Source organism: Syngnathus acus, chromosome 10, assembly GCF_901709675.1.
Source record: "Syngnathus acus chromosome 10, fSynAcu1.2, whole genome shotgun sequence".
In the NCBI taxonomy this organism is placed as follows: domain Eukaryota; kingdom Metazoa; phylum Chordata; class Actinopteri; order Syngnathiformes; family Syngnathidae; genus Syngnathus; species Syngnathus acus.
In genome coordinates, this window is record NC_051095.1 from 3938285 (window position 1) to 3956390 (window position 18106).

Consider the following 18106-nt stretch of genomic DNA (forward strand, 5'->3'; position numbering starts at 1 on the left):
CCTAATAAAGTGGCCTGTTATTAGGTACACTTGAAAATGGCGGTGTACCTAATGGAGTGTCCATGTGATTCCCTCGTTAAGCGCACCTGCGTGAAAAGTTTTAGCTCCTGCAGAACGTGAAAGTGGCTAAAACTTTTCACGCAGGTGCGCTTAACGAGGGTAACTTTGGAAACCATATTGGAACGCGGCCCCGAGGACTAGAGTTTGACACCTGTGACCTTTGACCATGATATTTCCCTAATAAAGTGGCCTGTTATTAGGTACACTTGAAAATGGCGGTGTACCTAATGGAGTGTCCGTGTGATTCCCTCGTTAAGCGCACCTGCGTGAAAAGTTTTAGCTCCTGCAGAACGTGAAAGTGGCTAAAACTTTTCACGCAGGTGTTTTTAACGAGGGTAACTTTGGAAAACATATTGGAACGCGGCCCCGAGGACTAGAGTTTGACACCTGTGACCTTTGACCATGATATTTCCCTAATAAAGTGGCCTGTTATTAGGTACACTTGAAAATGGCGGTGTACCTAATGGAGTGTCCGTGTGATTCCCTCGTTAAGCGCACCTGCGTGAAAAGTTTTAGCTCCTGCAGAACGTGAAAGTGGCTAAAACTTTTCACGCAGGTGTTTTTAACGAGGGTAACTTTGGAAAACATATTGGAACGCGGCCCCGAGGACTAGAGTTTGACACCTGTGACCTTTGACCATGATATTTCCCTAATAAAGTGGCCTGTTATTAGGTACACTTGAAAATGGCGGTGTACCTAATGGAGTGTCCGTGTGATTCCCTCGTTAAGCGCACCTGCGTGAAAAGTTTTAGCTCCTGCAGAACGTGAAAGTGGCTAAAACTTTTCACGCAGGTGTTTTTAACGAGGGTAACTTTGGAAAACATATTGGAACGCGGCCCCGAGGACTAGAGTTTGACACCTGTGACCTTTGACCATGATATTTCCCTAATAAAGTGGCCTGGTATTAGGTACACTTGAAAATGGCGGTGTACCTAATGGAGTGTCCGTGTGATTCCCTCGTTAAGCGCACCTGCGTGAAAAGTTTTAGCTCCTGCAGAACGTGAAAGTGGCTAAACCTTTTCACGCAGGTGTTTTTAACGAGGGTAACTTTGGAAAACATATTGGAACGCGGCCCCGAGGACTAGAGTTTGACACCTGTGACCTTTGACCATGATATTTCCCTAATAAAGTGGCCTGTTATTAGGTACACTTGAAAATGGCGGTGTACCTAATGGAGTGTCCGTGTGATTCCCTCGTTAAGCGCACCTGCGTGAAAAGTTTTAGCTCCTGCAGAACGTGAAAGTGGCTAAAACTTTTCACGCAGGTGTTTTTAACGAGGGTAACTTTGGAAAACATATTGGAACGCGGCCCCGAGGACTAGAGTTTGACACCTGTGACCTTTGACCATGATATTTCCCTAATAAAGTGGCCTGTTATTAGGTACACTTGAAAATGGCGGTGTACCTAATGGAGTGTCCGTGTGATTCCCTCGTTAAGCGCACCTGCGTGAAAAGTTTTAGCTCCTGCAGAACGTGAAAGTAGCTAAAACTTTTCACGCAGGTGTTTTTAACGAGGGTAACTTTGGAAAACATATTGGAACGCGGCCCCGAGGACTAGAGTTTGACACCTGTGACCTTTGACCATGATATTTCCCTAATAAAGTGGCCTGTTATTAGGTACACTTGAAAATGGCGGTGTACCTAATGGAGTGTCTGTGTGATTCCCTCGTTAAGTGCACCTGCGTGAAAAGTTTTAGCTCCTGCGGAACGTGAAAGTGACCAAAAACTTTTCACGCAGGTGTGTTTAACGAGGGTAACTTGGAAAACATATTGGAACGCGGCCCCGAGGACTAGAGCTTGACACCTGTGACCTTTGATCATGATATTTCCCTAATAAAGTGGCCTGTTATTAGGTACACTGGAAAATGGCGGTGTACCTAATGGAGTGTCCGTGTGATTCCCTCGTTAAGTGCACCTGCGTGAAAAGTTTTAGCTCCTGCGGAACGTGAAAGTGGCTAAAACTTTTCACGCAGGTGTGTTTAACGAGGGTCACTTGGAAAACATATTGGAACGCGGCCCCGAGGACTAGAGCTTGGCACCTGTGACCTTTGACCATGATATTTCCCTAATAAAGCGGCCTGTTATTAGGTACACTTGAAAATGGCGGTGTACCTAATGGAGTGTCCGTATGATTCCCTCGTTAAGTGCACCTGCGTGAAAAGTTTTAGCTCCTGCAGAACTGAAAATGACCAAAATCTTTTCACGCAGGTGTGTTTAACGAGGGTAACTTCGAAAACATATTGGAACGCGGCCCTGAGGACTAGAGCCTGAAAATGGCGGTGTACCTAATGGAGCGTCCTAATGTACCTAATGGAGTGAACTAATTCTAAAGATTCAATTCACTTAAAAGAACTGGAATGCACATCACTAAGTCCTTCACCGAACTAAACTGTAATTTCGTCATTGCTTCCGTCACTAAATTTCAGCAGTCTGATAATCGTCACGCCTCTCGTCATCCGATTGTCAGTCTTGTTGAAATGTAATGTAATGTAATGTAATGTAATGTAATGTGATGTAATGGCTCCACAAAACAATTTATGCAAAATCTTATTTTCACACATTCAAAATACAGCAGTAAAGAAGAAAGCTAGAATCAGACATCGATATTTTGTTTGCATGATTTTAATGAGCATCTCACACATGTTGGTGACATAATGGTTAGAAGCTCTCACATTCGCTGTCCAGGGTGGTGCACACGGCGCAGTGACAGTGCACGGCCACCGGGTAGTGATAAAGAGGCGAGATGCCGGGCTGGCAGCCCGGCAGCCGCGCACTAGCATAGCGGGTCAGCGCATACGTGCACACGCGGTGGTGCCGATGGATGTAGGGAGGGTCCAGGATTGGCCTCTGGGGGGGGATAAATACAAGCAAGTATGGCGGTCAGCAATATCAAAATACTATGTAATATACTGAAAGAGTCACGAAAATGAACCTTCCTTGGAAATTTTTATATTGTGTTTTGGTAAAATTGTGTACATGACTATGTTTTTAGGTTAATGGAATATCTTTCTACCTCCCAGGTGTGACAGCGCCCCCAACAGGCTTCCGTGGTGACTCGCACACTCTTGCAGCCCGGCTTCTGGGCCACGAAGGTGAACTCTCGCACTGCGCAGCCGCGGAAGCCATTCAGGGCCGTCGTCTCTGCGACGCGCATTAGAGCCGAGCTCTGGCCCAGCAGAAGCAGCAGCAGCAGCAGCAGCAGCGGCGGTGGAAGGACGCGCATGCTGTGGAGCAAACGCATGCTTGTTACACGTGAACAAAGCTGCCCTCTGGTGGTCACGTGACGAATCGCTACAACAACGTACTTGACAGTAATTCAAACTTCAAAGGAGAAAAATGTTTTAAGTGAAATAATCTTAACTCGGAAATTTTGACAGATGTTCGAATGGGTTTATTTGAGGGGGGGGGGGGGTTCAAGACTAAATAGCAAAATTGACCACAGTTTCGTTTCTACACACAAAGAAGCAGTCTAAAATGTTTGACTTTTAGAAAGAAGAAAAAAAGCTCTCACCTTGAATGTCTCACCTACTGCCGGGATCGGAATGTGTGTGGCTCCGTCCGTGTGACAAGCAAGTGAAATGGAAGCTGGAAGGCTTGTCTAAGTTGTTTTTTTCCCTCCCTTTTTTTTTCTGTGTGAGAAAGTCATTAGAGAGGACGGACACTCTGACATCATCGTAATTACAATTAAAATACCACACGAGAGACCCAAGGCAGTAATAATGGAGTCTCCCTCCCTGGAAAAAACTGATAGTCGTCTATACTATATTATTTTCTTAACCTTGGCGCGCATGTGCAGTTGCAGGTCACGTCTCTACACTCGTGGCCAATACACTACACCTGCGTAATCCAAGGAGGTTTTTTTTTTTTTTTTTTCCAAAGATAACGCATGTCACGCATTTCTAAATGAGGTAACAATAATAAACACTGGACCGATATGGCTGAAAAAGGCTCTCAAGATGCTGATTGGAGATAACGGAGTCAGCGCTCCATCTAGTGGACAGACAACACAAAGACATCGTTCGGAGTGACTCCCAACATTGAACAGCATTTACGGTTTCACGAGAAAGTAAGGCTTTTTTTGTTAAAAAGTGACCATTTATAATACGATTTTTTTTTTAATGACTATGTACAGTAAGACTTTTTTTAAATGACCACGTATGACCCTAACCCTGAGCTTTGACCCATGGCCTCTAACTCTAACCTTTGACCGCTGAGCCTTCACCCCTGACACTTGACCACTGACCCCTGGACTTAGACTCCTGACATTTGACCCCTCACCTTTGGTTCCTGACCCTTCACCCCTGACCTTTGACTAACGTAAACAAAACAATCATGTCTACATGATGTATTGCATAGTAGAGCTTTTTTTTTTTTTTCTGGAAAAAAAAAGATGTATTTGCAATAAAAATAGAATACGTGAGACATTGTTCATGAATCAAGACACACACAGCCAGAGTCGTTTTGTCAAAGTGAAGTGTAATGTTATGTTACTTACAGTAAGCTTTCTATATACACACCCAACTTCCCCCATCCCACACCCTAAACAAACATCTTTTCCTGCTGTTTCTTCTCGGAGACAACAAAAACAAAGTGAGTGAAATTGCTACGTGTAATGCCGCCACTCAGTCAGACTTCTTTGGGATTAAATAAAATAAAAAATAAAAACATACATAAATAAATAAATAAATAAATAAGATAGATAGATAGATAGATAGATAGATAGATAGATAGATAGATAGATAGATAGATAGATAGATAGATAGATAGATAGATAGATAGATCAGCAGCATCAATCAAATGCTCCCTGCTTTCTTGCTGTTTTTTTATTTATTTTTTTTGCACTGTGACAAAATAAAATATTTTAACCAAGGCTTTAGCTGACAGGTAGATTATTAAAACAACAAAAAAGACAATCAATTTTGTTTCACTATACATTCAAATGTAAACCCTGTCTCTCTCGCTCACACACGCACGCACACACACACACATTCAAATGACGGTGCTCATTGAGTACAAAATAATTATATCATTGAAATCATTTAACTGATGTACAGGTAAAAGTACCGTTTAAGACAACGGGAAGAACAGTGATCAAATGGTACATCCAAAGTATTGCTAAAGTAAGATGGACGAAAGCACACTTAAGGTGCAGTTGTTCAAGCCAGAGGTCAACTTGTTTTGATGAAATAAAAAAAAAAAACGTTCCGCTACCAACAAAGAAGAAAAGAGCCACTGGCATCCAGTTGTTTTCCCTTAAAGGGCAGTTGTGTGGAATTTCTGCACACACAATTTCTGTTATCTGCTACACGTGTTTCTTTCATCACACACTACAGACACGTTATGAATGCACATCGAATGATATAAAGATAGAAAACATCCTCATTGTCATTAGTACTAGCGATAATGATGACGTTTAGATACGGCGCCGTGAAAAAGGGGGCAGATCCTCTTTTCACGCCGCCGTATAGAGTAGATTAGTGGGAGAGTAACAAGTAAGGAGAAGGAACTTTGTTGTACTTTACATCATCTCTTGTAAATAAACAATTAATCCGAGTGCGTGGACAGATTTTTGGAAAACACAAGCGTTGATGATTTGCGTACATGACACACGTTTGATTGAGCCAACTTGAATCTTGTGTCGTGTTGACAGAGACGATCCCGAAAATTGTCCGCTTGCGTGTTTTCGGATCCATTTCTGATTTATTAAGCGCCGCAACTTAGTCCCGGAAAAAAAGGTACAATCTTGACCTTGTGTACTCTTTGAAAAAAGTAAAAGCAGGAGAAAAAAAAAAAGCTACCACTTCCGTGACACAAATAAATAAAATATCGATCGGCTTTGTACCTCTATCGATCTTAGATCGCCTGACTTGGCGCCTAGGTGGCACTCTCCCCGGCCTCGGGCCGGTCTGCGCCTGGCGCGGGGCTCGGCTGGTCCCCTTTGTCGTGATGCTCGCGGTCGGCCCGTTCCTCCAGACGTCGCCACAGCTCGGCCTGCTCCCTCTCCCGCTTGACGTCCCTGAGGAGGGTGCACGAATGAGGACAGGCACCGACCGTGCGCCGACCGCTCCGACTTCGACTCACTTTTGTTTCTCCGCCTTATAGGAAGTCGCCAGCTGTTCAAACAGCTCGCCGTTCATTTTCATGAAGGTCTCCAGGATGTCGAAGACGAGCGCCACGATGGGTCTAGGGGGAGACCTTTGCATGTTCAATGTGGTTAGGGGAGCTCCGATTCACAGCTAAAGCCAAACGTCCGTGTGAGCGCCACCTACTGGTTCCATTGCTCCTTGGAGAACGTGTAGAGGCTGGCGAAAACCAGCGGGAGGACAACTTGACAGTTCTCCTCGATCAGACTCAGGATGTATTCGTTGTTCCAAAAATAACAGGCTCGCTCCACCACCTGATGCAGACGCCGGAATGCTTTCGTTTCATTTCACACGTTTCTACATCGCCGGTGCTCAAGCTAGCAGTCAATGAAAAATCCAATAGAGACGCTAACAGGAGAAATTATATGAATGAATAAAATTTCAATGATGTTTCCAGGTAATAATAAAAATAACAAGAATACATTTCATTTCATTTGGTTGTTCAAAACGCTGACAGGAAATAAAAATGGACCTGGAAGTGAGGACTGGCGATGCAGGCGGCGATCTTTTTGAAGAGCGGCTCCTGCACTCGGACGAACTGAGACGGCTCAATGGCGTCGAGGATCTGCTCCATCTCGCCCAAGAACATCACCTCCTTCCGCGTGCACGTCTTGGGCCAGTATTTTAGCATCCCTCGGATGATCTGAAATAAAAGATCATACAGTACAGTGGATAGAAAAAGTCTACACACCCCTGTTTTAAATGCTAGCTTTTTGTGATTAAAAAAAAAAAAAATCAAGACTAAAATAAATCATTTTGTTTCACCATAAATATGACCTATGACCCATGGAACTTGCGTGTTGCATAACTGTACACACCCTTTGCTGTATACATTCTCACATATGACTAGGGATGCATTTGAATGACTCTTGGTGGTGCCGTTTTTTTTATAAAATCCCAATCAATTGGCTTTTGAACAGGGGTGTGTCAACCTTTTCTATCCACTGCGTTCTTGGATGATTTTGTACTCTCTCGATGTTGACTCATTTGACAAGCAACGCTCGACATTTCCTCGTCCCTGGCGTCATTGTCAACTGTGAAAAACAAACTTCAACTTACATGTTCAGCGCACGTGGAGTCTTTCTCAATGAACTGCACAATACAGTAGGTCAGCTGGGAAGGACCACACACACACACAAACACACACATACACACACGCACACACACACACACAAAACAGTTGCGAGCATGAGACATGAGTGTCTTTTTGTTGCGCAATGTCACAAAGATCTTTTCCACCTGTAAACGTGTGTGCATGTTTGGTGTTCGCCCAGTTGCCGTCGCCACGGCGATTGTGAGCGACAACATTGGGCAAAAACAAGCGAGCGACTTTCTCTGCTTTTCATTTGACGAACGAGGTTATAAGACGTTGTAAAGTTCAAAGAAGAAACGACAAGAAAAACGCCGGAAAATAATTGTCAGGATTAGAATAAAACGTGAGGATGGGTCAAGCTATTTGACGTTTTGTTCAAAGTCTTAGTCTTAGTTAAGCCTGCATGGGATAAACACGACGTTTGGATTTTGTTGCCAAGACGGCCTTTTGTGGGAACGGGAGGTCGTTGTCAGGGGAAGGATTACGGAGACAGACGAACTTCCTAAAGGCGGATTTTTTTATGTGTCAGTTTGCATTCGGTGCATTTTCATTCATGAAGAGAAAGCTCGTTTGGATGGCAGCTAAGAAACGCAAGATCGGCTTTTCTATAAAAGCGCTGTTAAGCTGGTCTTTTTTTTTTCTTATTTCTTGCGGCGTCTCAGAGGGATTTTTGAAGGGAAAAGCACTTAGAGGCGGAATAAATGGAAATGGCGAAAAAATGCGGTTCCAGAATCCTGAGAGGTTTAGGGGAAAAGGTTCACAGGTAGAATTTCGAGCACTTGTAAGAAATGTTTCCACATTGCAAGCCGCCGTGGGAACGCTATAAACAGACGGAAGCTGTTCTCTTCCTGACGGGGAGTGATGTCACCGGGCAGATTATACGCTTCTCCCCTTCCAACAACATTGTCACCGTTATTATACTCAAAGCACCTATTGAGTCACTGACATGATTAAAAGGTCTTGCACTCATTTCTCACTTTTGTTGGCATTGCCAACAAAAACTCCACCTGAGCTTGGTCCGCACAAGATTGAGTGTAAGAATCAAAAAGTGTGTGCGCGTGTGTGTGTGTGTGTGTAGGCAGGAGGACTGGGAGATGTGTCATCACTTTCTGTATAACAATCACATTTTGTGACAATAATAAAAATAAAAAAAACAGGCAAAACCAAACATTATGACCACATTCACAACAATTGTTTCTCACACACACATACACATAGACACGTTCAGGGAAGTAGAGAGACATCCACACTCACACACACACAAACACACACATGCAGACAAAGACGTGCGCAGAAAATACACAAAAACAAACACACACTGACGTGCAGAAAGAGAGACAGGGAGAAACGAACGCAGCAACACAGACTCACTCACAGTCACACGGTGAGACTCAGACACAAAATGCATTTCGATGACATCTAGTGGCCAATTAGTGTTATCACCAAAAAGTCAGTGACTCAACTGACAGGGAAAAACATTCTCGTCCAAATGAATGAAAGCCCTGTGAGCGAAAAATGTAACGGAATCGGAGCGTGACTGACCGGCGCGTGGAAGACGGACAAAGACTTTGCCGTGTGCAGCGGGATGAGAACCCGAACCAGGAACTGCTTGTGTTCGGCCTTCAAGGGCTGAGCGAAGCCGTTGATGATGCTGGCGGGCGACACAAAAGCCAAAATTAGCACCAGCTCATGGTAAAGAACATTTGCTTGATATTCATTAAGTCCCATGCCAAGAAATTGGGGACTTTGCTTTGCTATAGGAGCTCCGCCCCTTTATGGTGGCGTGACGTCGGCTCATCCGTCTTTCCTCCGGCGTGTCCTCCTTCATACATAATCGCCAGTGTGGGCGGGGCTATGAATAGTCGCAACATGACTGCCAGCCTCTCTCTTCTCCCTCTACCTTGGCTTCCAACGTTTTTGTCATCTCTAAAATGTTTTTTGCCATTTGTTCCTGAACTCAAATCACCTTTCCCACTGATTTGAACGGAAATGCCATCGATGCTCAGCTCCTCTCTCGACTCCTCGCTGCAGCAGTTATATTAAGTCGCTCGTCGTAGAGGATAAAGAATAGATGCCTGCGCGTAATGTTATATTGACTGTCATGCGGTGCGTTACGATATCACCACATGGATGCTAACTGTTAGCACCTATGGAGTTTTTCATTGTACGTTGGCAACAAGGTAACAGAAGCTAAAGCAGTAATTTTTGTGCTCACCTGCCGAGGATCTCCAACAGCTCCGCGACGCCGTTAAATTGCTCAGCCTCATAAATGAACCTGGACAACAAATGACGCTTTATCATTATTATTCAGAAAGGGCTTGAGAATTGGCAGAAAGTGGACCGGTACCTGAGGAAGATGTTATTGATCTGCTTGCGGATATAGGCTCGCAGGCCGAGAAGTTTTCCATACATGCGGTGTAAAATGGTCTTGAGGTACTCCCTCTCCCTGGGGTCCTCGCTATCAAAAAGTTCTAGGAGCTAAACACATAGTAAACGGTTCTGATGGTGGTCTGTCTGGAACACCGGCACACGTGGGAAGGACAGATTACCTGAAATACGAATTTCTGGTCCACGTAGCGCTTGGCCACGGAGGGCTTGAAATCAGGACTTTCCAAGAAGCGCAAGAAGAATTCGTACACCAGCTAGGAAAGAGGCGCAAATTTTGTTCACTTCTTCGGACACTTTGTGACAGGATGGAGTCTACCTGAAGATGTGGCCAGGAGGCCTCTTGCGGGGGGTCGTCCTCTTCCGGGTCAAACTCGGGATTCTCGCACGGTGGGAGACAGCGGAAGATATTGTCGGATATCTGCGATGAAAGACAAAAGTAGATGGCGGAAATGAGCTGACAGGGGAGAGAAGATGAGCGAGGGCGTTCTCCCCCCGTACCATCTTAATGGCCTCCGGGTACAGTGGCTCGATGAGGACTCCTTTGCTGGTGGCCACGTTCTCCACCAGCTCGTTGAGCGCCGCCCGCTTGATCTCCTTCCCATTTAGGTCGGCCACGCAGTCCAGGAAGTCAAAGGTCACGCAGCACTGCTGCAACTTCTTGCTGAAGAGGTCGTGGTATTCAGCGGCGGGGGCGTCTGCCAACCGGTAAACCGTACAAGAAGAACGAGAACAGGTTTTTGCCGTGATGTACCACATAACACAAGAGCAACCTACGTTTTGAACACAACCAGATCCTCAGTTATAACAGGGTGTGTACACTTATGCAAAGACAGTCTCATTTATTTTTATTCCCCCTCCATAGAATATTTCTTTTTGTCAATTGTGTTTCACAGGTTTGAAATTCCTTACCTTATTTTTTTTTCAAGTATCACAAAACCCATTTGAACAGGGGGTGTAGACTTTTGCTATCCGTTGTAAAATGAGGCAAATATAAATAAATGCTCAATCGTATGACTTCAGACAGCTTTTTTTTTGCTTCCAAGAGACCTCTACTTTATTAGCCGTGCTTTATTTGTTGGTGTTCATTGGATGGTACAAGATTTTAAAAAAAACAGTAAGTTATTTTAAATTCAAATAAAGACTGAGACTAAGCTAAATCATTTCAAAACTTTTTCCGCCGTTAATCAGACTTATACTCTTAACAACTTAAGTGATTTTTTTTTTTTTTTAAAGTGATTTAAAAACAGACCATGCACAAGTGTTCACACCCTCTTAACGGCACACTGACACCTGCATTTAAAGCAGGGGTAGGCAACTCTGGTCCTGGATGGCCGTTGTCCTGCTGCATGTCCTGCTGCAGGTCAGGTCTCCCTGTTGCAACACACCTGATTCAAATGAATCAGGTGTGTTGCAACACTAGTAACACTAGCACTAGCAGTAGCAATGTTAACTTTACAAGGAAATTGACCGGCAACTTTTGGATGACTGACAAATGATGTGTGTGTTGTGTGGTGCGGACTGACCTTTGAGAAGGGGCAATGGCGTAAGCTCCACCAGGGAGCTCTGGTAGCGGAAGTTTGACGAGCTAGGGGACCTCCTTCGGCGCGCCCTGCGGATGGAGCGACGCACGAAGCCGTCCACTTTCTCCGCTGACGGCACCGAGAAGCTGCTGGTGGGTGAGGACGGACTGGACGGGGGGAGCTTGGTGGTCTCCATGGTTGGGGGGCGGGGGGTAGGGGGGGCTCACCAAATACGGGTGATGGGGGGCCTCAGAATCACAGACGGGACAAGGTGAGGTGAGGAAGGGAATCTTCTGGGACTTGTGGGGGACAATGATGTCAAAACTCGCACGATGAATGAACGGCAGTCCTGCTGGTTCTGATCCTAGTCCACATCCGAACACGTACACTCCTGATAAACGAGCCTGCCGGTTGTGGTTTTAATTGCAATCCGGGCCCACCTCGGGCTCCTCGTCAAGCACCTCGAGGCTCGTCTCCTTTGCTCCAGGCCTCCCTCGGATGCTGGTCCTGATGCTCGCCGTCCTCCAGACGCGCGCGCAGATCAGGGCGGGGGAAGGAAGCCTCGCCTCACCTCGCCGCGCGACTCCCCTCCGTCTGGCTGGACGACGAGACGAGGCTTTCCTGGCAGTGGCAACCAAAGAGACCAAATCAAAACTCGGAAATGTTCTTTGTGAGACAATAGCGATGGGCTCTCCGTCCTTCGCAAGTCGTTATTCGAAGCGGGCAAGGCTCAGCCGCTCAGGTTCGACTGCTCATCGTTAAGCTAGACGCTAGCAAGGACCACACCGGAAATACACGATCTACTCTTTCACAATTACACATAAAAGAAACGTGTGGAAAATCATTGGAAGCCGTCAAAATGAGAAGACAACAAAACACTAGGTGCATGGTAATTAGTCTGAATCGAAAGCGACCCACTGCGTCTGCTTGAAATACTTTTGATAAGCACTCTGAACCAGGTTGAGGCTTTATTTTGAAACGACAAGGCCAGACGACGTAGGATCTCAACCTGAAAAGTTTTGACTTAATGCAGGAGGAGACGAGGCTCCATCCATACTGCGGATGACGCTAGCAGACGGAGAGATGGATGGAGTTATTCATGTCATTCTGCATATAAGATCACCGTCTAATGAGCTTCAGCGGGTAAACTTTTAAAATAATTTTTTGTATCGTTTTTGGGGCTGATCAGACTGTCAATTTAGTTTGATCTATAAAGCACTGTCAACAGCCGTACCTGTAAAAATACTGCACATAAGATCGAACATAAAATGCAAGAAGTGATGTAACCATTTTAAGACAGCATTATGAAATAATTAATTCAACGTTATTTATAGAACACTTTAAAAACTACCAGAGCCGCAGAGAAAATTCTGTAGCTGCGTATAAAGTAATAATCAGAAGTATAAACACAATAAATTAACTGAGTTAAAACAATTGAACACTAAAACAATGCCAAGTCTCATGTTGAGTCAAAAGCCAAAGAATAAAAATGTTTTATGAACATATATTACGTGCCTATTAATTCATTATCTGGTAATAATTTAAGAACTAGAAAAACTGTCCACTTCTGCCCCAGGAATGTGTAACTTACTTGGTAGTAGTCGCAAGCATGTGGTCTATCCCAAGTCAATGTTCTAGAATTTTCTTAGGGGACTGACAGCACAGAAGATAAACATTTTATTTTAAAACGGGATCTAAAAAAAAAAAATACAAAACAGGTTGACACAACCCAATTGAGACACACAACAACCATACAATTAAAATAAAGTCCAATAAAACATTTCAAGCTGACAGGAAATTTGGAACTTCAAACTTGGCAGGTACTGTGTTTTTTGTTTGTTTTGTTCTTCTCCTGTTTTTAAGAACATCAATTAAAAAAATTGGGGACCAGGGGAAAAGAAATCAGTTGCCCTGTTTTCATCAACAGAATCCCAATCAATTTGGCTCTTCTTCACATCATCTTGTGGTGTTGGTTTCCAGTGACATTCCTGAGGAACTCCAACCAACAGTTGGGATGGAAATGTACAACTTGTAGTCCCGTGATCTGTTTGACTACTTCCTCTATCAGCACAAAAACGAAATAATAGCAGCTAAGACTCCTTGATTCACTTGGACCACAATTTAAGACAGCGCTCCTTTGGTGCAGTACAGCTGGTAGAGAGTTCGGCTCAAAGCGGGACCCAGGTTCCTCGGGAAACAAAGTGGCACATTTTTATTGTCTTTTGAGGAAATTGTTTGTGTTATTAGAATGAACATTTCAAATAGCAATGCTATTGGCCAACCTGTTGAGCCTCCCGCATGGAATGGCGGACAGCAGCTTCTCCTTGCCTGCTTCGCTTGCACACTGGCCGTAGGCCGCCAGGAGACTTTGGGGAGGAAGATTCAAGATCAGCAGCTCACTTTTGTCCTCCGAGGAGTTCACAAAGTGAATCAAGTACCTGTGGGGCGTGTTGTATCGCTCCAGGATGGCCGCCGCTTTGTCTGCGGACAAGCCGCTCACTTGCATCAACTGTCTGGCAAAGGCTTCACGCACTGTCTGACTCTAAAACAGAGGCGGGGTGTCGGTCGGTTAAAGTGCCAAGCGCGACCCCGGGAACTAGGCGGCTCACCTTGTTCTTGACGGCGCTGTGGTTAAACTCGGCGAAAGACTGGAGGGAGCACAAGGGGGCGTTGTGGTCACGGGGGTCCTGGTCACCGTTCAGCTCACGAGAGTAACACACCAGTGTGCGCTTCTGAGGATTTCAGGTCACATGCTTGAACAAGACACAATCATTTTGTTTCCATTTTTTAGCTAATGTTTTTGCTAATATTTGTATTTTGTCAGTTTAAGAATTTGACTTTATTTTATTAGTTTTTCAGCTTTCAAATTTTTTGTTTGTATTTCTGTATGTTTTTCTAATATTTGTATTTTAACACATTATTTTTTGGGGTTTTTACTTAACAGCAGTTTGAGAGTGAGAGAATTATGGTCTGACCTGGTAGAGTTTGCTGAGGTGAGTGGTCATGAAGGCCAGGTAGGCGGCCGATTCCCTGATGTCGCACACCCGTTTGACGAAGAAGCCGTCTACCACTTGCGTGTTGACCACGGCCTGCTGCAGCGTCATTTCGGGGAGACTCAGCTGGGATGCCGCCTTCCCGTGTCCCTCCACCAGGTAGATAGGCCTGCGTAGGCCGCACCTCTTCAGGCGAAACTGACAGGGACACGGCGTGTTATGCCAAAATCTCTTTCCACTGCATTTACGGTGGAACTTCCATTTTTGTTCTCAATCTGCTCCAGGTAATTTACATGCTTTTATTTTGACACGATGTGTCACACAAGCTTGAATTGTTCAATGTTGTTTTGGTATGTAAAGTAATATATTGGGTTCAACCTGTAAATAAAATTGTTCTTAGCTGACCTTCTGTTCCCGGAAATGTCCGTCGATGATGCTACCACACAGGTCGTCCATCCGCTTCCTTTCGATGATGTAATCGAGGACCAGCTCTCTGCCTGCGCTTGCTCGCGAGTGACCTGAAAAATCTTTAATGTTACCGAGGACACTCAGACGGGACGGAGGCAGGCTGGCCGGACGAGAGCAGAAATCCCACCTGACGCGGGCGTGACCTTTTCCCGGGCCACCCACAGGAAGTCGCCCACGTTGAGCTTCCTGATGTCAAAGTTGACGCCTCTCCTTCGGAGCTCAGTGACCAGCTCCTGCTTGCAGTTGCGGCTGCCACTGCGGGCGCACCGGTGCGTGAAGATAAGTGGCGGGCGAACGAGATGACAACACGGCCTTTCGGGCCGGTGCGCTCACCCGGTCGTCTCGCTGACGTCCACGCAAAGGACGATGTCGAAGGTGCCGGCCAGTAGGCGTTCTCCGCTTGACGTCTTGCACTTTGGCCTGATACAAACACTTGGCTCATTTTATAGCTCCCCATTTTAAAATAAGAAAAATTTAAGTGATTGCAAATTGCGCTCCCAAGCTACCACTAGAGGGTGCGTACTTACTCTACTGTGTCTTTGTTGACGTCATCCTCATCACTCGCAGTGAGGTCCACGGCCACAGGACAACCTTCCTCTTCCTCTTTATCGTCCTCCAGAGGCGCCTCAGACGTACACGCCACAGAATCCAGACGCCGCGCCAAAGACACGCCTTCCTCCGTCAGAGAGTAGCTGACAGGACAACATGCCAGTCAGTCATCGACAGACAAAAATTTGCAACTAAAATATTTTCAATTTTGTCAAAGTATTTTTGCTCTTTTTTCCTTGATATTTTATTGTGAATATTTTGTTTCATTTTACTTTTTAATTTATATATTAGTAATTTGTGGTCTAATATTTTTGCACATCTGGTCTAATTCTGATTTGTGTATTTTCCCATCTACTATTCCATGATAATGGGTGAAAGGTACCGTGCAGGATTGTGCGTCTTCATCAGCAGGTTCCTCTTGATCAGGGTGGCGACTGCCGACCAGGCGGCGTATTTACATCCGATCTCCGGCTATGGGCGGAGAAAGCGGAGACGTCTTGACTTGCCTTGGCACGCTTCAAGAAGTCAATGTGGAAGTGCGGACGGTGAGCGGGACTGACCACGGTGAAGGATTTCTGGCAGAGATGCTGCGCTTGGGTCTGCAACTCCATCTTGAACATGAAACCTTTACTGCCCGCCGCCTGCGCTCAGACACGGTGCTTGCTAAGTCGGTTGAAAAAATCAAAAGACCGGCGGAATCGTGATAACATTACCTGCGAGTGTCTATAAAGGGTGAGTAGCACAGCGTAACCGCCGGATCCTTTTTGGGGCGCGTACTCCCTCTTCTTCCTCTTGGTCGCTCCTCTTTCTCTTTTCTGATCCTGGGTCCATTTAAACAGAAAAGCATCACAGAGGGAAACATTTTATGCTTTTGTTTTCTGGATGAAGAGGTAAAGAACGCTCATGGAGGCAGCACTTCGCAGGGCACTGAATACGCATGTCGGAATTCCACGTGTCATTTCCCTGAAAAGACAGAAGATGTTTTGAATCGTGTCACCTTTCTGCTGGGACCTGGACTCTTGTCGTCGGCGCGGCCGAGAGGCGATACTTCTCTGCCGACGGCTGTGTGCTCACCTGAGGAGAGGATGAGGTCAAGTCAAAATGATGTTTTTGTCTGTTTCCTATCATAGAATGTTGTGCTTTTTTTAAAATTTAATTTATTGTCATATTTATGAACTAGTGCAAAATGGTTGTACTATTTCATCTAGTAGTTTTATATTTTTTTATATTTCTTTTCCTATATTTAAATTTTTTTAACCCTTAATAGTTTATATTTTAAGTCAATTTTATGTTTGTTGTAATATTCGTGTAGGTTTGTGTCCAATATTTTATTTTTTTATCAAATATTTTTGTAGTTTCATCTGGTATTTTGTATTAATTTCTTTGTCTTTGTGGGAATACGTGTTCTGTTTGTGTATTTTCGTCTTTTTCAATCTAACATTTCTGTGTATTCTGTTTAATACTGCATTTTGCATGTTAGTGTAATATTTGCGTGGTTTTTTTTATTCTGGAGTTCTACCAATCAACTGTTGAACTGTACTGAATAAATCAATTTATTTTATAATACAACAAAATTGGAGTGAAAAACAAATCATCAGAGTAATTGCGTATGTTCTGTACAACTCACCGCACTCTCTGTAGTGTTGTTGCAGCTTTGAGTCCAGGATCTTGCATATGCCGTCTCCAAAGTTCTGCAGAATTTTCGCCTCTCTGGCATCCCGAAGCGGAAGAGGATATTTATTCAGAGAATTGATGGCCTTAAAAACAAACACACAAACAACAACTGTTGGCTATTTCCCCCCCCCCGATTAATTTAAAAGGGACTTGAGTAAATCAGATTAAAATTGGAACTGTTTGTATTTATTTTAATTTAGAGGTCGTTTCACAAGGTGGAGTTGGTTGGGTAGGTAAACATTGAAATATTTTTCTCTGTATTTCATAACATATACTGCCCAAATTTTGCTCTGGGAAGCTATTCAGAGACCCTGGAAAGAAATACAAGCAGAAACTATTTACCTTCTGGTAAGTGTACTGGATCTTCTGGCCTTTCTCCTTGGCTTCGTCTCGGAGTTCCGTGAGCCACTTGAGGAATAGAGGGTTCGGGCACGCAGGCAGGGCACGTTTACGGCCCATCACAACCGGTTCGGGGGCGGACATGTCGCTGGATGAGCCGTGGAATGCATAAAGTGACACAGTTGGCGACTAATTACACTGTGTCAAGAGCGGACTAGTTGTGGTGTTTGGGATATGGACTGCTTCTCTGTCCGCACTTTACCTACAATATTAATTCGGAATAATCATCAAACATACAATTTCAATGTTAACTAAATTCACCATCCGCTCTGGTCCAATCGGAAGTCTCGTTGACATTACTTCCTGGTTTGTCACGAAGAAGAAGGAGGATGAGATAACCCGGCTAAGCGCAATGGCAACATTGCCACCTAGCGGTAATTTCCTGAACTAGCATTAACATTTGTAAACAAAGCATGTTATTCTGTATTTCACACACCATTACATTATTTTCAAATAAGTCTATATAAAATTAGTAATAACATTAGGTCACGATGGTTATGTTATGTGACCATTTTCATTTTGAACGATTTAATGAAGGTGTAGTTTTTTTTTTCTAATCAGACACTTGATTTGTAAACTATCACATTTTATTTTTTGTCCTGACAGTTACCAAGTTACGATCGGCCCAAGTGGAATTTCCAGACCGTTATCCAGGTCTGCACACATCCTCAAGCGAAGAGGGCGTTTGCCGGATTCCTCCAACAAGACCTGACAAGAGGCCAGGAATCTGACTGCGCCCTCTCATCCAGCTCGGTCACATGATACTGTCTCTGCTTTGCAAGTGGCAAGTTTGCATAGCTGCTCGATGAATACAACACAC

General features: G+C 44.6%; 3 protein-coding genes across 6 annotated transcripts; all 3 read right to left on the reverse strand.

The window, feature by feature from the left end:
• Positions 1–2670: 2670 nt before the first annotated feature.
• Positions 2671–4438, reverse strand: gphb5 (glycoprotein hormone subunit beta 5). 2 transcript variants are annotated; one of them, XM_037260504.1, is made up of 3 exons: positions 3571–4438; positions 3073–3283; positions 2671–2906 (listed from the first exon to the last, which is right to left on the reverse strand). In XM_037260504.1, the coding sequence occupies exons 2-3, from the start codon at positions 3280–3282 to the stop codon at positions 2718–2720; spliced, it is 399 nt and encodes a 132-aa protein (XP_037116399.1). In that variant the 5' UTR covers position 3283; positions 3571–4438; the 3' UTR covers positions 2671–2717. The 2 variants fall into 2 exon arrangements, with proteins under 2 accessions (XP_037116399.1, XP_037116398.1); XM_037260503.1 differs by lacking the exon at positions 3571–4438 and having other exon boundaries at positions 3073–3360.
• Positions 4439–4517: 79 nt separating this feature from the next.
• On the reverse strand, positions 4518–11990 carry ppp2r5b (protein phosphatase 2, regulatory subunit B', beta). Of its 3 annotated transcripts, XM_037260345.1 has the most exons (13): positions 11207–11990; positions 10182–10378; positions 10000–10101; positions 9845–9937; positions 9643–9773; positions 9511–9570; positions 8838–8946; positions 7262–7315; positions 6675–6845; positions 6329–6456; positions 6141–6254; positions 5902–6075; positions 4518–5817 (listed from the first exon to the last, which is right to left on the reverse strand). In XM_037260345.1, the coding sequence occupies exons 1-12, from the start codon at positions 11397–11399 to the stop codon at positions 5934–5936; spliced, it is 1494 nt and encodes a 497-aa protein (XP_037116240.1). In that variant the 5' UTR covers positions 11400–11990; the 3' UTR covers positions 4518–5817; positions 5902–5933. The 3 variants fall into 3 exon arrangements, with proteins under 3 accessions (XP_037116240.1, XP_037116241.1, XP_037116239.1); XM_037260346.1 differs by having other exon boundaries at positions 4518–6075; positions 6141–6242; XM_037260344.1 differs by having other exon boundaries at positions 4518–6075.
• Positions 11991–12867: 877 nt separating this feature from the next.
• On the reverse strand, positions 12868–17595 carry mus81 (MUS81 structure-specific endonuclease subunit). Its single transcript, XM_037260326.1, has 16 exons — positions 17524–17595; positions 17230–17374; positions 16841–16970; positions 16211–16287; positions 15927–16034; positions 15774–15854; positions 15596–15684; positions 15192–15356; positions 14998–15084; positions 14792–14919; positions 14602–14714; positions 14179–14394; positions 13813–13935; positions 13642–13745; positions 13486–13569; positions 12868–13391 (listed from the first exon to the last, which is right to left on the reverse strand). Exons 2-16 carry the CDS (start codon positions 17368–17370, stop codon positions 13325–13327), a joined length of 1713 nt encoding a protein of 570 aa, XP_037116221.1. The 5' UTR covers positions 17371–17374; positions 17524–17595; the 3' UTR covers positions 12868–13324.
• Positions 17596–18106: the final 511 nt, after the last annotated feature.

Bases quoted from the DNA above. Each gene is read 5' to 3' on its own strand.
- gphb5 (XM_037260503.1), bottom strand. From the start codon at position 3,300: ATGCGTTTGCTCCACAGCATGCGCGTCCTTCCACCGCCGCTGCTGCTG. The intron at 2,907-3,072 runs GTAGAAAGATAT...ATCCCCCCCCAG, and splicing joins GGCGCTGTCACACCTGGGAG to AGGCCAATCCTGGACCCTCC.
- ppp2r5b (XM_037260345.1), bottom strand. From the start codon at position 11,399: ATGGAGACCACCAAGCTCCCCCCGTCCAGTCCGTCCTCACCCACCAGC. The intron at 10,379-11,206 runs GTCAGTCCGCAC...ACCGGTTGGCAG, and splicing joins GCCATTGCCCCTTCTCAAAG to ACGCCCCCGCCGCTGAATAC. The intron at 8,947-9,510 runs GTGAGCACAAAA...GTCGCCCGCCAG, and splicing joins CTGTTGGAGATCCTCGGCAG to CATCATCAACGGCTTCGCTC.
- mus81 (XM_037260326.1), bottom strand. From the start codon at position 17,370: ATGTCCGCCCCCGAACCGGTTGTGATGGGCCGTAAACGTGCCCTGCCT. The intron at 15,855-15,926 runs GTAATGTTATCA...GTCTGAGCGCAG, and splicing joins CCCTTTATAGACACTCGCAG to GCGGCGGGCAGTAAAGGTTT. The intron at 13,746-13,812 runs GTGAGCCGCCTA...CCTCTGTTTTAG, and splicing joins ACAGCGCCGTCAAGAACAAG to AGTCAGACAGTGCGTGAAGC.